Source organism: Acanthopagrus latus, chromosome 11 (assembly GCF_904848185.1).
Source record: "Acanthopagrus latus isolate v.2019 chromosome 11, fAcaLat1.1, whole genome shotgun sequence".
In the NCBI taxonomy this organism is placed as follows: domain Eukaryota; kingdom Metazoa; phylum Chordata; class Actinopteri; order Spariformes; family Sparidae; genus Acanthopagrus; species Acanthopagrus latus.
The window spans coordinates 3,961,175-3,980,258 of NC_051049.1; the positions used below are offsets into that span (position 1 = coordinate 3,961,175).

At 43.4% G+C, this 19,084-nt stretch overlaps 2 protein-coding genes across 9 annotated transcripts in view; both read left to right on the forward strand.

Annotated features, from left to right (window-relative positions):
* evi5b (ecotropic viral integration site 5b) overlaps positions 1 to 11,509 on the forward strand; it is a 31,587-nt gene extending 20,078 nt beyond the window's left edge. For 3 of the 6 annotated variants that reach the window (XM_037113905.1, XM_037113903.1, XM_037113904.1), the window contains 9 exons: positions 235 to 267; positions 651 to 803; positions 1,537 to 1,668; positions 1,773 to 1,913; positions 2,008 to 2,166; positions 2,517 to 2,663; positions 3,001 to 3,096; positions 7,903 to 7,998; positions 9,973 to 10,251. In XM_037113905.1, the coding sequence (XP_036969800.1) occupies positions 235 to 267; positions 651 to 803; positions 1,537 to 1,668; positions 1,773 to 1,913; positions 2,008 to 2,166; positions 2,517 to 2,663; positions 3,001 to 3,096; positions 7,903 to 7,998; positions 9,973 to 10,251 (1,236 nt within the window). Of the gene's footprint in view, positions 1 to 234; positions 268 to 650; positions 804 to 1,536; positions 1,669 to 1,772; positions 1,914 to 2,007; positions 2,167 to 2,516; positions 2,664 to 3,000; positions 3,097 to 7,902; positions 7,999 to 9,972 lie in introns of all 6 variants that reach the window. The other 3 variants (XM_037113906.1, XM_037113907.1, XM_037113908.1) reach the window with 2 other exon arrangements.
* Positions 11,510 to 11,981: 472 nt separating this feature from the next.
* Positions 11,982 to 18,970, forward strand: gfi1ab (growth factor independent 1A transcription repressor b). 3 transcript variants are annotated; one of them, XM_037113909.1, is made up of 7 exons: positions 11,982 to 12,421; positions 14,589 to 14,952; positions 15,604 to 15,777; positions 16,495 to 16,874; positions 17,159 to 17,296; positions 17,469 to 17,634; positions 17,801 to 18,970. In XM_037113909.1, exons 2-7 carry the CDS (start codon positions 14,682 to 14,684, stop codon positions 17,977 to 17,979), a joined length of 1,308 nt encoding a protein of 435 aa, XP_036969804.1. In that variant the 5' UTR covers positions 11,982 to 12,421; positions 14,589 to 14,681; the 3' UTR covers positions 17,980 to 18,970. The 3 variants fall into 3 exon arrangements, with proteins under 3 accessions (XP_036969804.1, XP_036969805.1, XP_036969806.1); XM_037113910.1 differs by having other exon boundaries at positions 14,606 to 14,952; XM_037113911.1 differs by lacking the exon at positions 11,982 to 12,421 and having other exon boundaries at positions 13,941 to 14,952; positions 16,498 to 16,874.
* Positions 18,971 to 19,084: the final 114 nt, after the last annotated feature.

Consider the following 19,084-nt stretch of genomic DNA (forward strand, 5'->3'; position numbering starts at 1 on the left):
CACCAGCTTATTTGCACCTTTTTCACCACACCTGCATGCAATGTTCCTTTTCCACCCTTGAATGCAAACACCAGTATCTGTAGTCTGTAAACGAATATTTGTGGAGGGTAAAGGAGCATTGCATTTTTTTCTTTTAAACAATCAGTTGTTCTTTTGTGTGCTTTAAACTGTCCCCTGGATTGTCTCTCTCTCTCTCTCTCTCTGCTGTCTCTTGTTGATATTTCTGTTTTGTAGGAAAGTGCTTCCTTGGCAGATAGATTGATCCAGGTATAATCCTCATTTTCTCTTTACCCTTATGTTGCATCTTTTTTTTCCTCTTTCTCTCCTTAGCGTTGCATGCTTATGATTAGCACAATGAGGGACACAGTAACGACGCAGAATCTGATGACTATAATGATTCTCTGACTGTAGCTGATTACCGTATCGAATAAGTGCATGAAATACCACATTGTGGCAAAACAAAATGAGGGAGTCACAAATCATGCTGAAGAAAGCTAAGGAATTAAATTATAAATCACACGTTGATAGAGCTAAAAACAAGCATGTCCTTAGAAAACCCAATCCCTCATCTTCACCTCTGATTTGCCCGCCCTCTCGTCTCACTCTTTGTCGTGCTCACTCCACCCCTCCTCGGTTGCTTATGTCCCAAGGGACAAGTGACTCGAGCTCAGGAGGCCGAGGAGAACTACCTGGTCAAGCGGGAGCTGGCCACAGTCAAACAGCAGAGCGAGGAGGCCAGTGCTCAGCTGGAGCAGGCCAAGAACACCATCAGGCAGCTCCAGCAGCAGCAGCAGCCACACGCGGTAAGGAGGACCACAGAGTCCCCAGCTGGCAGGTTGCACCGGCTCAGATCCTGCAGGACAGGAGCCGTCGTGACTTTAAGACTGGGATGTTTCCCAGATTGGTTTGTGTTGTGCGGTACTGAAACATCAGGCTGACAATTTCAAGACCATTTGGTGTGCTAGATGTGACACCTGGGCCTGTAAAAATGTGTTTCACTACAGCTGAGGTGCATCACGGTTATCCCCCCTGTGCCCAGTTAGCATATAGCAACAGAGAGAGCGCAGGGCTGTTCTCACTCTTCACACCAGCTTTGGGTAATGATCTGTTTTGGTATGCATGAATTCAGATTGGGACACAGAGTACTACAGCTACCATTTACATTCTTCCGTTTCCTCAGAAATGCATTCATGAATTTATAAGCAGCTGTCTCACAGTCTGGTAGATTTCACACATTGCACTCTGTTCACAGAATCCTCTCGCTGCATATCTATCGACCTTGTTAATTATTGATAATGCAAATACATGATAATGTTGAGGCATTACAGTGTTTTACATAATTTGCTATCTTACTCCACAATGAGCAGACATGAATTATTAATGTGAAAGGGGAAAAAAGGAGTGTAAAGAGGCAGTGAGTTGAATAAATATGGTATTATGTTTAATGGATTGGGATGATTTACGTTACTTGAGGTTAATGCTCGTCATCAAATGCCATGTTTTACTGTCTGTACTCACACACGTGTCCTGTTGTAGAAGGGAGCCCCTCGGTACTCTGAGGAGTCGGTCCTGCAGCTGGAGAGAGAGCTGGTGCAGGCCCGGCTGAAGGAGGCGGAGTCACAGTGCGCCCTCAAGGAGATGCAGGACAAGATCCTGGACATGGAGAAGGTGGGTTAACTTAGGCATGATGCACTGCTTCAGTCTTTTTTTCCCATCCATATACATCTGATGCTGCAGTTTTGAAACATATAATCCTTAAACTTGTTCCTTAGAGGAACACATCTCTACCAGATGACACCAACGTGGCGCGTCTTCAAGAGGAGCTGATAGGGGTGAAGCTGAGAGAGGCGGAGGCTCTGACCGGCCTCAAAGAGCTGAGGCAGCAGGTCAGAGACTTGGAAGAGCACTGGCAGGTAAGCACATGTCAACACATTATCTTTGTTGGACATTTTCTTCAAACTGCAAAACGTGACGGAAAGGTTGACTGACTGTAACGCCTCTCGTCAGCGTCACTTGGCACGCACAGCTGGTCGCTGGAAGGACAGCCCCAGGAAGAACGCGTTGAGCGAGATGCAAGACGAGCTGATGAGCGTGAGGCTGCGTGAGGCGGAGGCCCAGGCGGAGCTGCGAGAGACGCGGCAGAGGATGCTGGAGATGGAGACGCAGGTCAGAATTCAGAATAGCTTCCTTAACATGTTAAATGTCAGTCATCAAATTGATGATGTGTACTGCATTTCTGATTCTTAGCTTTTCTATTCATATAATACCATTAATCATAGGAAATGAAAGGTTAATACTTAGTTTGGCTGATATGTATCTACACATTGTTTAATAAACATTAGCTGGAAGTTCTCTCCCTGTAATGTCACAAAGCGTCCTTTAGAGGGCATCAGTAATCTGTGCTAAACAACTTATGACAGAGTGAAGTGTGAAGCTTTACAGGCAGTTCATCAGATTTTGTCACAAAGTTTTTGTTTTAGATTCAATTAATCATTAATCCACTTGTTCTCACACAGAATCAGATTCACAGTAACCAGCTGCGACGGGCGGAGCAGGAGAGTCGTTGTCTCCAGGAGTGTGTGCAAACACTGACGCTACAAAATAAAGACCTGAATGGGCAGCTTCAAGAAATCAAGCGACGACAAGCTGAGATTGAGTGCAAGGTACAATCTTACTGCTGATCTGCAGCACTGAGCACCGAGTGCACAAACCACTACACAGCTGTGTCGTGGCTAAATATAAATAGAAGTGTGTGTTGACATGTAAAATTGATGAGCTCATAATCCAGATCTAGACGGAGGAAGTGACTTGTTCTGTTGATTCTGTTGAAACGCTCTCTATAACACTCCCGGTCTCTCAGGAATTTCCCTCTGCAAGATTCAAACAGATAGGAAATAAACAAATGTTGCACATGTGTTTTCATACAGACATTTATCATTTCACCTCCCCGGGGGGCCTTTTGGTAGGACTGTTGTTGAAATAATGTTTGTTTTTCTGCAGAGTAAGGAAGAGGTGATGGCAGTGAGGCTGAGAGAAGCTGACAACATTGCTGCTATGGCTGAACTCCAGCAACAGATCTCAGAGCTTGAGATTCAGGTGAAGTCCCAACACAACCTTTGCTGTCTCCAACATCACACCTCTGCATCTGCTTCAAGCTTTGAATTTCTTAAACTCCTTCGCAAACCACATTTAAGAACTAATGAAACTGTCGCCAGACATAGAGAGTATATTCTGATTTTTATTGATTGAAGGAAGATGGTTTGGTTGGTCTGTATGTTTCTGAGTTAGTGTCTAACTAACAGTGATGGGCTCACTACATTGACATGATCAAGTAGTTAGAACTATAGTGGTTATCTAACGTGACAGATTTCTGTACTTGTGGTTTGGTCTGAGTTCATCTTAATTTGTTTGAAACCGGCAGGCCTCTGATAGAAAAAGACTGATGTCACACATTTCCTCCCACCAATCAGAACGTCACCATATAAGAGTCTCAATCTGATAGCAGTCGATGTTTGCTTTGCGTATGTTGCCAAGGAGACATCGGAGTCAATCAAATCTCATTAAACCACTCCCACACAGTGCAGTGCCGACGATGCAGTTCAGCTGAGGTTTTTTGAACTTTGACAGTAAGTTATATACGTAAGGTAAACAGGAAATCAAGAGATGTAGAGACTGTTTAACATATTTCCACACATTCCAAACCTAAAATCCTCTCTACCAAAAAATAATTATCACAGCACACAAATTCACTGCGATGGCATTTAGTGAAGTTGAAAAGACTTGAATATAGTACTTAGACCCTGTATGAGTCAGTCTCAACAAGCAGGAGTGAAGCCGGCAGTATTTATCCCCAAACAAATGTAACGCTACACACAACAAGGGTGACCAAAACAAATACAGGCCTCATCTTCTATTGCCAACACTCAGCTGTTCTGATTGATACCAATCATAAATAGTTTTAGGCTTGTTTGTGGGCTCAACATTTCCAACACCGCACTTTTCATATGAGTAAATCTGTGTTATGAACAGATGGATAATGTTGTGGGTAAACAGGCTTATAGGGGGTGAATATATATCTGTTATACACTTTAAATGTTCTGGTAACTGGCTGGTTGTAAAATGTGGTGCCTTTACTAGAGGCCAGACATGAGGTGCATCATTGCATTTGTTCCATTGTGTTTTTCACATGTTGCCTTTTTAGGAATTCTTGCAGTGAGACTTGAGCGGGTTGGATCATTGAATGGTTGTAGATTAGTCATCAGACTTTTCGTTTCTTTACAAATGATGAGTGACACTTTGTTACTTGGTAATAAACCCACATATGTGGTGTGGAAAACAAATCTCTAAATATAGATGGTTGATGTGTATAAATCTCAGAAGCAGTGATTGTATTCAAGCACCTCCCTTCCAGTCAGTACTTCACAGAGGCACGTCTGTATGGCTTTGCACATGATGTAGTGAGTGTTGGGGACTTTTCATCTACATCCGGCCTTGATGGATGTCTCAGTCTTGGCCACTAAGAAACCAGTAAGCCAATAAGAAACTTGCACGTAATGAAAAGAATTAAACAAATCCTAACATATCCGAAACTCCAAGTGTCCTGCTGATGATCCTGCAAGAACTTTGTCACATTTATGTCCTTTATGAACGACTTCATTAAAGGATGAGGATGAAATACAGAGAAGTGTCACAAACTAAACAAAGCTGCAAAGAAAACGAAGAGTTGTAAGTTGAGTATTGGTTGGCTGCAGTGCTGGGAACCGTTTCACACCGATGTAGTATTATATTGAGATCTAAATTCATAATGATGAATAGCGGGAAGAGTTTGTATTGCTTATATTGATTGATTAAGTTGGAGCTCTTGACCCTAAAAAAGTCAGTAACTTTTTTTGACTCAACTTTCAAGAGCAACCTTATATTGACACAATATAATGTAGATACGAGTGGATAAAAAGGTTCATTACTGTATTTGTCAACATCTGTATCTCCACCAGTACCTTTGTCTATTTGAAAAAATCATTCTTCGACTCTTTTTCAAAGTCACAGTTTGTCATCTCATTAACGCTCACTGACATGTTGTTGAGATGATGCTGTATTTTAGCTAGCTCACAAAACTTTTCTTGCTGTGTCAAGGGGGCAGCTATGTTGGAGAAAAAGTAGTTTGGTGAGCACTTTCATACAAAACTAACTAAATAAATAAAATGCATCTTTTAAGTTGACAAACGTGTGATTCATGTTACAATTGAAATGGGATCTAAACATTATTTGTCTCTTGCCAATTAACTACAATACATATTTTTAGGGAAAAAAGTTACAATTGTTGACAACTACTGTACGTTAATAAACACTTAAAAGTTCTTTACAGCAGCGTATGACTACATTTTAGCGTGTTATAAACCATATTAGACCAAAAGCTTTGGTCATCTTTGACTCCAGTTGCAGACAGACTGCTCGGTTAGAAACAGTTGTGAAAAGTACAATTTAAAATACATTTCTGAGCTTGAGATGTTACAGATAGTTAGAGCTGGAGGCCAGGACTATTTATAAGTATGACACCTACAACCTCCCCCCCCCCCTCTCCATCACAGGCACACCCGATCACGCAGTGTGGTCTGAGGTTTGGTTACTAAGTGATAGAGCAAAAACATGCAACACCAGGTATTTACCACTACCGCGCTCAAACCTTGCAGAATCTGCGCAGTGAAGTCTCATTTGAGCACGTCGGTGAAATGCAACAGCCTCAAACTTAATCTTACACCTTATGTTCCTTTTTTATTAATGGTCAATATCAAGACAGTGTTTTGAGGAAGGAGCTTTTTCAAGAGCGGTATATTAAATCAAACATGTCGGAGCTGAAATCACTGTGCCAGTGTTGGCTTCTTGGTCTGTGGTTTGGTTACTTGCCTGATATTTGTGGGTACAAACTGTTTCAATTAGAGGGGAAATGTGAAAAAAAAGAGAAAATCTTGCCTTCCTTTTCTGGGGACGGTGTGACGCAGGTTGGTGGTGACAACGTGCTTTATGATGTGTCAGTTTACTGTATGATCAGATTTACTTTGTCTGAGTCTCAATACTGAGAACAGAGGACAGAGCGGCGTCAGATACACTCACTTTGAACACGAAGGTGACTATTATCATCCTGCAGTAACGACACAGATAATCCTGCAGAGATTGAATGAAAAGATACAAGTTAATGATAACAGCCGATGATGGAAAACATCAGTGAAACTAAGATGTCTAGAAAGGTTTCTGTGTAGGACTCTTTCACTACCACAGTCATAGCCTCCGTTTAATGCCACAGCTCCACTGTCTCTGAGCTGATAGGAAGTGGTTTCTCAAGTTGAAGCAGAAACTCTACCAAAGGTGACATGCATGGTTTATTTTGAGGTTTCTATGACATGCCCAGAGATTTATACTAAATGTTTTTAGCTTGTAAAGGACATTCTCGCGTTGACTGTATTTGTGGAAAATGTATCTTTATGAGTGGTCACTCGTGTTAAATATGCTCGGCAACAACATGAGTCATTTTACATAAATCCTTTTTTCTTTTTTTTCCTGACCGGTAGCTAAATGATGCACTAAATGTTGGATCATATTAAAAAATATTGTGAATGTTTGTGACGCATGCTGTCAGATGAATTCCGATGCATTTCGTGGGGAATTTCTTTTCTACAAGCTGTGATTTTGCTCGCCCCCTCAGGATGTGATGATAGTGATTCTTGTGATGTTCAAAAGACGACAATTAAAGATTAAATCAGCTGCGCACTTCACTGCTGTTGATACAACAAACAATTATAACTTGCCCTAGTCCTTTACGTCACTATAAATAGTTTTTCCACCCCTTCCTTCTATTTTTCTTCTGTTAGAAGTCAACAAAGTCCAACAGACCTCGAGGGTGCAGGCACATGAGGGAGATGTGTCAGTGAGACTGTTTGGCGTCCTCGGCCACAGCCTGACACCTGTCGATTCACACAGCTGAACATAAGGAAGTCTGATCAACTGCCTGCCTTTTGTCGTTGCAGTGTTTTGGATGAGCGAAACCTCAAAAACAACAGATTGTTGGAATAATCTCACTTGTTTAGGGGGGAAGAAAGCCAAGTGGGACCTGCCATATTCAGCCCCACTTTACCACAGGAATCAAAACCCTATCTGTATTTTGGGGTGTTGGCGAGCGAGAGAACACTCAGTATCATGCATCTACCTCTACACCCCACCCCTGCTGTGTGTGCACACATCTTCCCTTTCTGTCTCAGTGTTCCCGTGCTGCAGCCTGTGGTTTGAACTCCTCTGTGCACTGGGCTCACAGTAGAGCGGGCAGATTCATGGGGTGTGATTGAGGTTTGAAATACAGAATGTGTTTGTCTCCAATGTCTGCAGATGTCTTCAGTGAGGAAGGTAAACATCGCTGTTTAACTGTTAAAGCCAACAACCAGCCTCATCCCCAGGGCCCCGGGAGGAAATCAAGCACAAATTACAGTGTTATGTGTTTCCTCTGACATCTGTCGCTCTGCTCTCCCGCCATACAAAGAGGGCACTTTGTGACAGCAGTGTACGTAAACACTAATGGCGTCATCCTCTGCTTAGCTGCGCTGTTAGCTTAGTTAGCTAGCCTGTCGACCATAAGAAGATGCAGGCTTCACTCTGCACGGTGATACAGAAAGAAAAAAAGGTCCTGAAGTCGGTGAAACTGCTCACAACATCCAGGTCTACGTCTGTGGACCGGTCATGATTTTATATCCCTCCTGTTCAACGGTTTTGATGTGGATGCTGTATTCATCATTAAGTTTCAGTCTAACCCCTCTCTGCAGACAAATGGCTGTTCAACTTCCTCAGTATTAACAAAAGCCTCCTGAATCACAGAGTGATGCAGCTAATGTTTATACTTGTGTCTTCTACCAACAGAAAGAAGAAGGAAAGGTCCAAGGCCAGCTGAACCACACAGACTCGAGCCAGTACATCCGCGACCTCAAAGACCAGATAGCAGATCTCAAACACGAGGTGAGACTTGTGAAACAAACAGTAGGTCCATGAGTATTCACTCCACCTTGTTCTGCCACTGCTCTTTCAGTGTAGAATCAGATTTTGTTATTGTTTTTTCTTTGATCTAGCATTTTTCTCATTTCTCTCAGATATGGTTGACTTTGAGGCTAACCGATTAGCACAAGTGTTAACTACACCCAGAGACTTCCTGTGTGGAGTTGACATCGTATACCTCTCCCTGCACATACCCCCAGCAATGATAACCTTCAGATGATACTACCAGAGGGTTTCACTAAGAGAGTGAACAAAGAGCTTATCATGAGGATTTGTTTGACTACCATCAGAGAATCTTACTATTTTTGACATTCCCCCTTATTCTTTGTTAAGTCTGGACTGAGCAGTTGTTTGAGATGTCTGTCCTCTAATGATGCCTGTGTACTTACTAATGAGTGAGCAGCTTATCTTCTGTGTTGATAGGGTTTATAAAACCGCAGTTCTTTGTTGTCATCTAACAGATGAGTTATTTACAGGAAGAACACAAAACCAGTGAGAACAAAAAACTTCAATAGAACTGAGCTGTGTGAACTGGCTTCATCTGACTCTATATCAGGCTGTTCCATCATTTCACCTCTCCCCTGGTTTGCGTGGTGGGTGACTTAAGTTACGAGCGGCCTGTTATGAATCATGCTAACTCAAGTGCCAGTCGTAGAAAGTGGCTCAAAAACACGTCCCACCATCTTCTGCCCCTTACTCAAAAAAATGCATCATATTGCTGGAAATTGTGACGGCAGCCAGTCAGATGTTGATTAGGTCACACTTTCCTTTCTGCCTGACAGTGACAGAAAGGCAGAGTGCGAAGTTTAGACAGGTGTTGTTACATGTAGGCTTATTGTGATTGTGTTCACCGTGTATTGTGCTCTGAACTGGCCTTTGAATGCATCTTCTCCCACATGTCTGTCTGTCGCATGGCAGGCTGACTCAGGTAAGTTGGTGCAGATGTGCCATGTAACCTCCAGTTGTTTGAACCCACCCATCGTGTTGCCCCCCCGCCCCCCCCCCCCCCCCCCCTCCTATTTGGTTTGTTTAATTCACAGCATGGGAGACGGACCTGTAGGCTTCCATAGAAAAGTTTAGAGATGCGAAGGTGTCACGGAAAAGACTTTGATCATAACGGGTTCGTTTGGTGAAGATGCATTTGTTAAACTGCCCTCTGGTGATAAGTTCTGCCACCTACCTAACGTTCTCAACAGGACACATTCAGGACTGTCATGCTAACCCAAATGGAGCTCCCTTCACTCACAAAGAAACTAGACAATACTTTGTCCCATTTCCATGCTACATACTCATTCTGAGGAAGAATGGAATATATGGAGGAATATATATATATATATATATATATATATATATATATATAACACACACACACACTCTCAAGAAAGGTGTGAGTACACAGCCAGTGTGCAGTTTATAGATGGTATAGACCCGCCACAGGAAATGGAAAATACTCATAGCTGGAACAAAAATTTCTACCTAATCAACTGAGGTGGAAAAAATAAATAAATGTGTGTGTGTATATATATATATATATATATAATATATGAGCAAAATATTTGCATAACCTTTTTTTTTCTAAAGTTGTAGTTTGTTTGTTGGTGTCAGAACAGTATAAACCTGTACTGTACAGTAAACACTGCTCTACATTATCACATATATATGTAGTATGGAGTTGGGACCCAGCTCATACCTGGTAACATTGTTCCCTTTTGGTTGTTGCATGTTAGATCTGTAACAGACGCCTCATTCTACTTGTGCCAATGATACTGTTTAAACATCACTGCCTGTCTGAGAGTGGCCCATGTTGTGTGAAACAGTTGGTTACATCAGTGTTTTCCTCTTCAGGAGTTACATTTCTGTTGAATTTTTTTTTTTTTTGCATGGGTGATTAAACATCATCTGCATTTCCCCTAACGCTCATCATGCTTTCTCTCCCAGATCTGCTGCATAAAAGGACAGAAGGGCTTGGCCAGTCAGCCCACTTTTGATGGGATCCATATCGTCAATCACTATGCGGGGGATGATGGGTCTTACCAGTCTTCAGATGAGGATGGAGTCAAGGTCCCCACCCTCCGGGACAGCCAGCAGAGGAGCGGGGGCCGTATCAGACTGCAGCCCAACCTCGGGGACACCGACAGCGAGGAAGAGGAGGAAGACGACGAGGCCCTGCGACTCTCTGTGCCTCAGAGCGGCAGCCACAAGTCCACCACGGTGTGACCGGCACCCGCTGAGGAAGAGGAGGTGTTTTCAGGCAGCCCATCGAGAGGATCAGTCTGGATCTGGAGTTCTGAATATCAGAAACGAAATGCATCATCATTTCATATCATGAGAATCACACTTACAGATTTAGTTTATTTAGTTTGTATTTTTCTTTTCTTCCTGAGGGCAGCAAACACCGGCCTGCCTGAGCACCACTGACAGAGAATAACACATGTGGAGTGTATCAAACTCTACTGTGGGAGGAGGAGGAGGAGGAGGAGGAGGAGGAGGAGGAGGAGGAGGAGGAAGGGTCTGATCCTGCCCCCCTCCTGTAGGTACAACACAGAGAAAGAGACTGTGCAATAAAAACAACAACAACATTTTATGCTATATCACACACTTCATCCAATGTGTTTTTATATTTTTAAGCATTTTATAAAATGAACATCAACATTGTATCATGCCGTTACTACTAAGTGTCCATCATGCAAAGGGCAGAATTGTATAAGTGCTGTGTGTGTGTGTATGTGTGTGTATATATATCTATTGTGCGGACGGGCTTGGTCAGAGGCTGGTATCAGACTTGACCGTTTTTGGCCTGAGCACATGCCGCATGCCTTTCACCAGGGCCGCTGTACCACGAGGTCTGTGTGACATCTGCAAACCTGTAGATATGTAAATGTGTATTATGTTTGTTTTTTGTTGTTGTTTTTTTTTTTTTGGATTTCCTTTTGAACTTGAAAATATGTATCTATTGCATATCTTATGTTTAGAATATATTGTACAATTGAGAGAGAAAAAAGGGACATGAGTTGGTTTAATACGGTAACACGAATGACAAATCCTGTTTTTTTTTTTTTTTGAGACGAGTGAGGTGAAAAAAAAGGAACTGATCTTCAGCTCGCAGACGAGGGGACAGATTTATTTTTTGGTAACACTTTGTAATAAGTATCATTAATAAATGGTTAATTTATAGTTAACGAATCATTAGTTAATAGTTATTCTACTGTTAACAGTGAAATGCTTCCAGTCATTTATTAAGCGATTGTTTACTGCAAACATACAACTGATGTTTTAATACTTGGTGATTGGTTTATGAAGCATTTTGTTGTTAACAGACAAACAGCTATTAACTAATGTTTAATTAACCATTAATGAAACATCTATTAATAATGCTTTTTATAAAGCGACTTTTTTAACCACTGTTGCTGATGTACTGAGTTCTCTGACACATCCTGACTTTACTTTCAAGATGACCTCCCCACCCCCACCCTGCCGTAACTCAGCACGTAGTACATTTGCCGGTGAGTCAACCATGAGTAATGTCCATCATATGTTTTGTGTATCACAAATTTGCACGGAAAATGGATGACGGCTGTAGGGAACTCTAAAAACTGGGAAATCAAGCTGAGATGACTTTGAATAGAAGAGAAAGAAAAAATGTGGAGAGTAAACCGGGAGCTGCCAAGTGTTACCAAAGCAAAGCACTGTATTCTGTATGGTGCTCATCCGCAGGGGCCAGTTCCACTCCATTTCACGACACAAGGGCCTGGACGTGTAAAAGACTTTGAATTTCTCTGAATGTCTGTATTGAACACTAACTGTCTTGAGTGGAAGACGACGTGGAAGTGGAGCGCAGCAGTCTCTCAGGCTGTCACGTCCAGGAAGCAGAAAAGATTGTGACTCTGAGTTGATGATGATAATGTCCCCCCCCTTTTTTTTTTTTTTTTTTTTTTTTTTTTTGATGAACAAGATGTGTGTATGTGTGTGTGTATGAGAGGGGAGGAGGAACACGTTATGGCACTTTGTGAGTCTGCAGTGCAGTAAAGGACACACACATGGCAACACTATGGAGCATTCGGGCACACTCTGGAGACTACCTGAGATTGTGTGTGTGTGTGTGTGTGTGTGTGTGCGTGTGTGAGATGAGTTCACAATAAAACACGTTTGGTAAAACTCCTGGACTCGATGTGTCTTGTTAACCTGAAGTGGTTCTTAAGAGATGAGTGTGAGCACATGTGGGCCGCTGCCTTCCTCTGTGAAGATGCTCGCTTAGATTGACTGCTTTCAGGAAGTGATTTTTCTCGCGGTTTTCAGAGCTGAGCCTCAACTACTAATCATTTCATGCAGAAAACCACATTTTTTAAAAAAGAGCTCTCCTCTTCTGCACGCTGACAGACTCACCAAGGTTTGTATTACTGCTAAATGCTGATGGGAGATGGCTTTATTAGATATTTAGTAGTCTTTTTCAAAAGGTACTGTGAGTTGTGTGCTTTTTATATAATATAGTGCACTGATTGGAGATGATGCGGATGTTTTGAACGTGCGTTTCGTGGCGCAGTGAAGGGCAGTTAGTTTAATCATTTTTTTTTTACCAGATTTGGTTGAAAAAAACTCGACTCGAGCTCATTTTTTGTAACTAACCAAACAGACACGTGTCACAAAAACCCCCGACATTTTGGCTTTAATCGGTAAGTTTGGATTTAAATTTAATGAGCCGAATTTCAGCTCAGATCCCATCATGTAAACATGTGAGCCGCACAGCAAAATACTGCAGTCTGTTCAAATGTATATATTTATATATTATTTTTACTAACCTCATATTCGTCCGAGATGTGCGTTGTGCTATGAAACGTCTACTTTGAAGCGTCCACTATAGTCAGTGTGTGTGTGTGTGTGTGTGTGGGAGGCATGAATCATTTGGAGTTTTCACATGCAGAGGCGTTTTTTATTTAAAGTTGAAATTTCAATAGAGAGCAAGACACGTTCGACTTAATTATGCAGAAACGAGAAGGAAGTTAATTTAGTCATCGATCATGGAGACAAATCAGTTTTATTTTTCTAAACATTTGTCTTCTGCAGGAAAATAAAACATCAGTATTATTATTGTTATTATTCATGTGCGCAATGTGCCAGTTTAACTGACAGGATGCCACAGTTGGTCACTCACTGTTAAGAAAGTTCCGTGTCGGTGCGACTCTGTTTTTATCGGTCCGGGCTTCATATCTGCAGCAGCGCGGTTGTCCGGATGCAGCGGCCGTTCATGTCTAATCGAGCCGGAGCATGTGGCGCTTTGATTTCCTGCCCTTCATGTGCTGATTAGGCTGCTGGAGACGCGTTCAGACTTACTGTTAAAAATCGTGTCCGCGATGGGTGCAGGTTGAGACGGTCCCTGAACCAATCTGGGCCTCCGAATGTGTGTGTGTGTGTGTGTGTGTGTGTGTGTGTGTGTGTGTGTGTGTGTTCGTGTGTTCGTGCAGGAAATCTTTACAGTTATGGAAGATTTGACTTGAGCTGATTAACTGATAAGTGAATGTGGGTGCAGAAGATGTTAAATCCAAAGTTCTGTGGTTTAAAGAAAATGTGATTTGAGTTTAGCCGCGTCTTTTTAATCTAAAAACAAAACAAAACAAAACAAAAAGCACCAAATAATCCAGATTACAAACACACCGAAACAGATATAAATGATTTCGGTTATTTTCCTTGTGACACTCAGAGCTCCTTCCTCCTCCATCACTGTAAAATCCGTTTTGTTGCACCTGCAGTGGATAAAAGGCACCAGGGCGCATGACTCTCTCCTATTGTTCCGTGCGTAATGACGCCGAACAGGCGCTACAATCTGCGTCCTGCGGCAGAACAGAAAACAAATTGTCTCTGTTTTGTTGGGCGCCTTTTCTTCCCTACATAATGCTCAGGGGTAATGTGAAACTGTCACCGCGGGCGTGAGGACGGCGAGTGTCTGTCGCTTAATGACAGTCTGCGGCCGGACTGACCACCCGACCGGGACAGAGCTCCTTTAAAAACTTTGACTCCAAACTGAGGGAGTCTTCACTGTGTGGGCGCACACTGACGTATCGGTGCAGGTATTTTTATTTAAATATGTTGCTGTGGACAAATAACCAAACGCGCTCCAGACAAACACGCGGGGGTGCGCTGGCTAAATTAAGTCAGCTCAGTCTTTCCCCCGCCCTTTGATTTTACCACTACATGCTACATTTAGCCTCTCTACAAATGACACCCTGGGGTGCGCCACCCCGTTTCCTCCCTCCCTGTCTGCTCGCGTTCAGCGCTGATAAGGCCGGTATCACTTCTCCTGATAGAGCTGCAGCCTGATCCGAGGGGCACCAGCAGCCCCGGGCCACTGCGGGCTCAACGCTGCAAAAAGAGTCACTTCGAAAAAAAAAAAAAAAAAAAGTCGTGTGATGATAATCCCCCTGGTGTTTCCTGAAAACTAAAGCCAAACACTCCGTCAGACGCGCAGTTTGCGTTGAGGAGACGTGACAACAAGTCGCCCCCGCTTTCAGACTCATTTCTTATTACCTGTAGCAACAGACGTGCTGACTAATTCACCGCAGGCGGGTGTTTTTTGCAGTGTGGTGAGCGGAAGGGCCGCAGCAGTGACACCTGTCCGCGCAACACCTGGCAGACGGGGACTGGACTGTGTGCGCATGCTCCGTTTTCAGGTTGACATCCCACTTAAAGCGCTTGGAGCCGCGTCTGTCCACCAGAGGAGATCAAATCCTTGTCGGGTTCAGAGCGAGCAGAGGACGCATCTGTCTCCCGCAGCTGGATTATTAGCGCTCACCTGTCCGCGCACAGAAGCAGAGATGCCTCGTTCCTTCATGGTGAAGAGTAAGAAGGCGCACAGTTACCACCAGCCCCGGAGTTTAGAGGATGACTACAGCAGGCTGGACACCATCCTGGCGCACATCTGCTCAGGTCTGTGCACAAATGATTCCCTTTGCTGCGTAAAAACTGGTGTTTCATTTTTATCCCATTTGTTTTTTTAAACCAGATTTTTTAAAAATCATTTATTTACCAGAAGAATTATTATGATTAAGAGCGTGAAATACAAATAGAAAGTGCGCGGACACAAACATTAATGATTTCCCAGGTTAAATTCATGGAAAGCGTCGGTGCAGTTTGTGAAAAATCTGCCTCTTTTGATTTTCTAAAAATGCGGAAACAGACACGAAAGCGGAGTTTCTGATGTTTACGTGGTTGGTAAATCGATACTCAGATTTCACGTTAACGAAAAAAATCACTTCCACGAATAAACAGGATATTTATAACGACAACATTTTTAATTCTTATCTGCATTAACACTGTTTTTTTTCTGATAAAACACATAAAAGGTTACTGTGTAGAACAGAGGCCATGCTTTTGCAACTGAATTAATCTAATAATCCTCTTTAATTTCTTCTAAATGGGCACTGTAATTATATAATTACCATTCAGCGTCCTCCTTTATAATTTATGTTTTTTTAAAATTTCAAATGAATAAAGAATTCGTTTTCAAACAACAGTAGAAATCTCTTACTTCATCTTCGTTAAGATGCTGACTTGTCCTCCTTCACATCGTCTCCTCAGAGGCGGAGAAGCTCCCAGAAGACGCGGACAGCTGCGGCCTCTCTCCGGACTTCCACCCGACCGACGCCGCTGATTTCTCCCCGAAGTCTCCTCTGAGCTGCGCCGACAGTCTGTGCGGCCGCTCCACGGACTATGAGGACTTCTGGAGGCCTCCGTCGCCCTCTGCTTCACCGGGTGAGGACACACACACACACACACACACACACACACACACACACACACACACACACACACACACACACACACACACTGTTTACAACGCTGTTCTGCAACTCATAAACAGTGAACACGTTAAAGACTAAAGTAGAGAAAACTGAACCCTCCCCAGTGACGAGAAACCACAGATGTGGTGTTAAACTCAAACTCCAAGACTCCGTAATTTTATTTTGTTGTCTTTTATTTTCTGCATCATGTCCAGCAGAAATGTACTTTGATTTTATAAATCACATTTTGCAATCATACGACTGTAACAGTTCTTAAGATGATGACATCTGGATAAATCCTCAGGCCTTTGTAGTGAACCACTTTATAAAGAGTTTAAATATTTAACATGCGCTCCACATGTTTTTCATAAGATTCTATGTCAGAATGTTGTCACACTGTATCCTTTTATAGCTGATTAATCTGTTTGTCAGAGCATGTTAATTATTTTCTGTATTAAATCATGTTTGGCCTCAAATAACTTAAAGCTAAATATCTCAACACTCAGTCATGTCCTGCCTCTTTTCCATCTGATATTCCTGGTTTCTGCGACAGAATCATCATCTGGGAATTCTCTGAAAGAACACTGCATGACTCCCTGTCCCCCGCTGGGCCCCGTGGGGCCCTGGAAACGCCCCTCTTTAACCATGTCAGTGGTTTCATTAAAATTTCATCTGTTCCTCTCTCCAGTAGATTCTGAGAAGTCCCTGTCTCCTCTGGTGGATGAGACGCAGCCCTTTACCGTCCCCTTCCGGCCGTACGCCTGGAGCAGCTACCCGGGGCCGGGGCTGAGGCCCCTGGTGCCGCAGAGCCTCCATCCGGGCATGGACGTGGACAGGGGCCCGGCGGCGATGGCCTTCTACGGGGACCGGAGCAGCGCCCACCCGGCCCTGTATTCAGAGCGTGCTCTGGGCGAGGAGGCCTATAGCGACTACAGGAGGCGCGCTGCAGCGCTGCTGTTTCCTGAGGGGGGGCTGCACGCCAAGAGCCACGGGGTGAAGGGCCAGTCTGACCTGCTGTGCTCCAGCCTCATCCTCAACGGTGCTTACAAGTGTGTCAAGTGCAGTAAGGTGAGGACGGCTAACACAGAATCTGAACTTCAGGAGATCATTAAAATAAAAAGACAGAAATGTTTCCTGCCTGCAGTGAATTTAAGATAACACACACTGCGGAAGTGTCCTTTAAACAAGACTCTTGGCTGGCTCTGTAGTTGACCTCTGACCTCCTGATAATGAAGAGATTAACAAAAGGAAACCAATAAACTGTTTATTCAAGTTTGTTTTTCTGTGATTGATTAATTTCAGCATTTTTTTCCCGCTAAACCTCCATAACTCATGTTCCTTCTCTCCGCCAGGTGTTTTCCACTCCGCACGGTTTGGAAGTCCACGTCCGCAGGTCGCACAGCGGCACCAGGCCGTTTGCGTGCGAAATGTGCGGCAAAACCTTCGGACACGCAGTCAGCCTGGAGCAACACAAAGCGGTGCACTCGCAGGTAACGTCACACACTCTTCTTATGTTATTTTTTTAAACCGCATCCTGCAGTTCACACCTTCTTCTCCGAGGCTGCATCTTGTTGTCACCATGACTGTTTTTCTGTCAAGGCTGGTTGTGCTGACTTGACTTCGTGACTAAAAAAAACCCGCCGCATCTGCTCACGTTTTCAGGAAAGAAGTTTCGACTGCAAAATATGCGGCAAAAGTTTCAAAAGGTCGTCCACCCTGTCGACGCACCTGCTCATCCACTCCGACACTCGGCCGTACCCCTGCCAGTACTGCGGGAAGAGGTTCCACCAGAAGTCCGACATGAAGAAGCACACTTTCATCCACACAGGCAAGTGGAACTGTTGTTGTTGGATCAAGCGAGAAGAAAATAATCCGTGCGTAATTTGTGCGTAAAAGCCCGTGGAAATCTGTGAAGGTTATATACAAACGTAGCTGATGTTCGATGACATGTAACCAAACCTAAAAAAAAATATTTCCTCATTTGTGTTTTTCAGGTGAGAAGCCACACAAATGTCAGGTGTGCGGGAAAGCGTTCAGCCAGAGCTCCAACCTCATCACGCACAGCAGGAAACACACCGGATACAAACCGTTCGGCTGCGACCTGTGCGGCAAAGGCTTCCAGAGGAAAGTGGACCTGAGGAGGCACAAAGAGACGCAGCACGGACTGAAGTGAAGCTGGAACGAGCCGCCATCACCGCACAAAGCGTGTCGTGTTATCTGACTTCAGGGTCTTTAAATTATTACTCTTGAACGGAGTGAGGACACCAGACAAGGACATTTGCGCCTTTTTCTTCCAATCGTCACACATGAGGACATTGCTTGGATCGAGTTGGATCCACTTCTAACTTTGTAAAATGTAATGTGAAGGTGCATTGGAAATATATACATATATATATAGTTATGACCGCCGAGAGGCAGGTTATTTATTTATTTTACTAAGGGAAAACGTCTCATGAATAAGATTTAAACAATCGTCTCCTTCTGACGGAACATTTTGTGAAGATCGGCAACACTAATCATTTCACCGTCCTACTGCAGATCGCTCTACGTGTCTACAAGATAAAAATCAGCCTCGGTGGGCATCAACCCCCACACACACAAAAAATATTTGTACTCACACTTTAAATAACCGGATCGACAGTAAATGTCAACAGAGATGAAAATCTGCGCTTCTCCAAAGGCCGTTTTGTTGTCAGTGCGGAGACGTGCTGGCAAAACACACCGTGTGATTTAACAAACAGGAGGGTGACTGACTCACTCATGAAGCTTCTGTCCGTTTTGCACCTTTTAATTGTCAGAATGAACTTTTAAAAAAATGCCTCCGATCTGTTTTTACTTTCTTGTTGGTTTTATTGAAATTGAAAATGCAATAAAATCAGTGGAATAATGTAAGAAATGACTGTGGGCCCGTTTACTCAACTTTCATCACCAGAATTGAGCCTTTTTGACACCCTGCAGACTCCGTAGCCGAGAGGCCGCTACGTGTAATTTATCATGCGCTATTTTAAAACACGTTACCTGTCAGTAAAGCGCTTTATTAAAACATGTTCCACCTACAAAACAACAGTCTAAGCTGAGAGCGCTTCTCACCGTCTCGCTGCTGTGATTGGCTCCGCCCGGAGGCTGCAGGCTCCTGTTTGTTTTCACCACTGCAGCCTGTGTTTGGACCTTAAACAGTCGGAGCAGATTTAACCGTTTACCACATGTTTGTTACCCTCATGGCTGTTATTTAAAAAAGAAAAAAAGAAGAAGAGTTTGGGGCAGGAACGCACATGCAG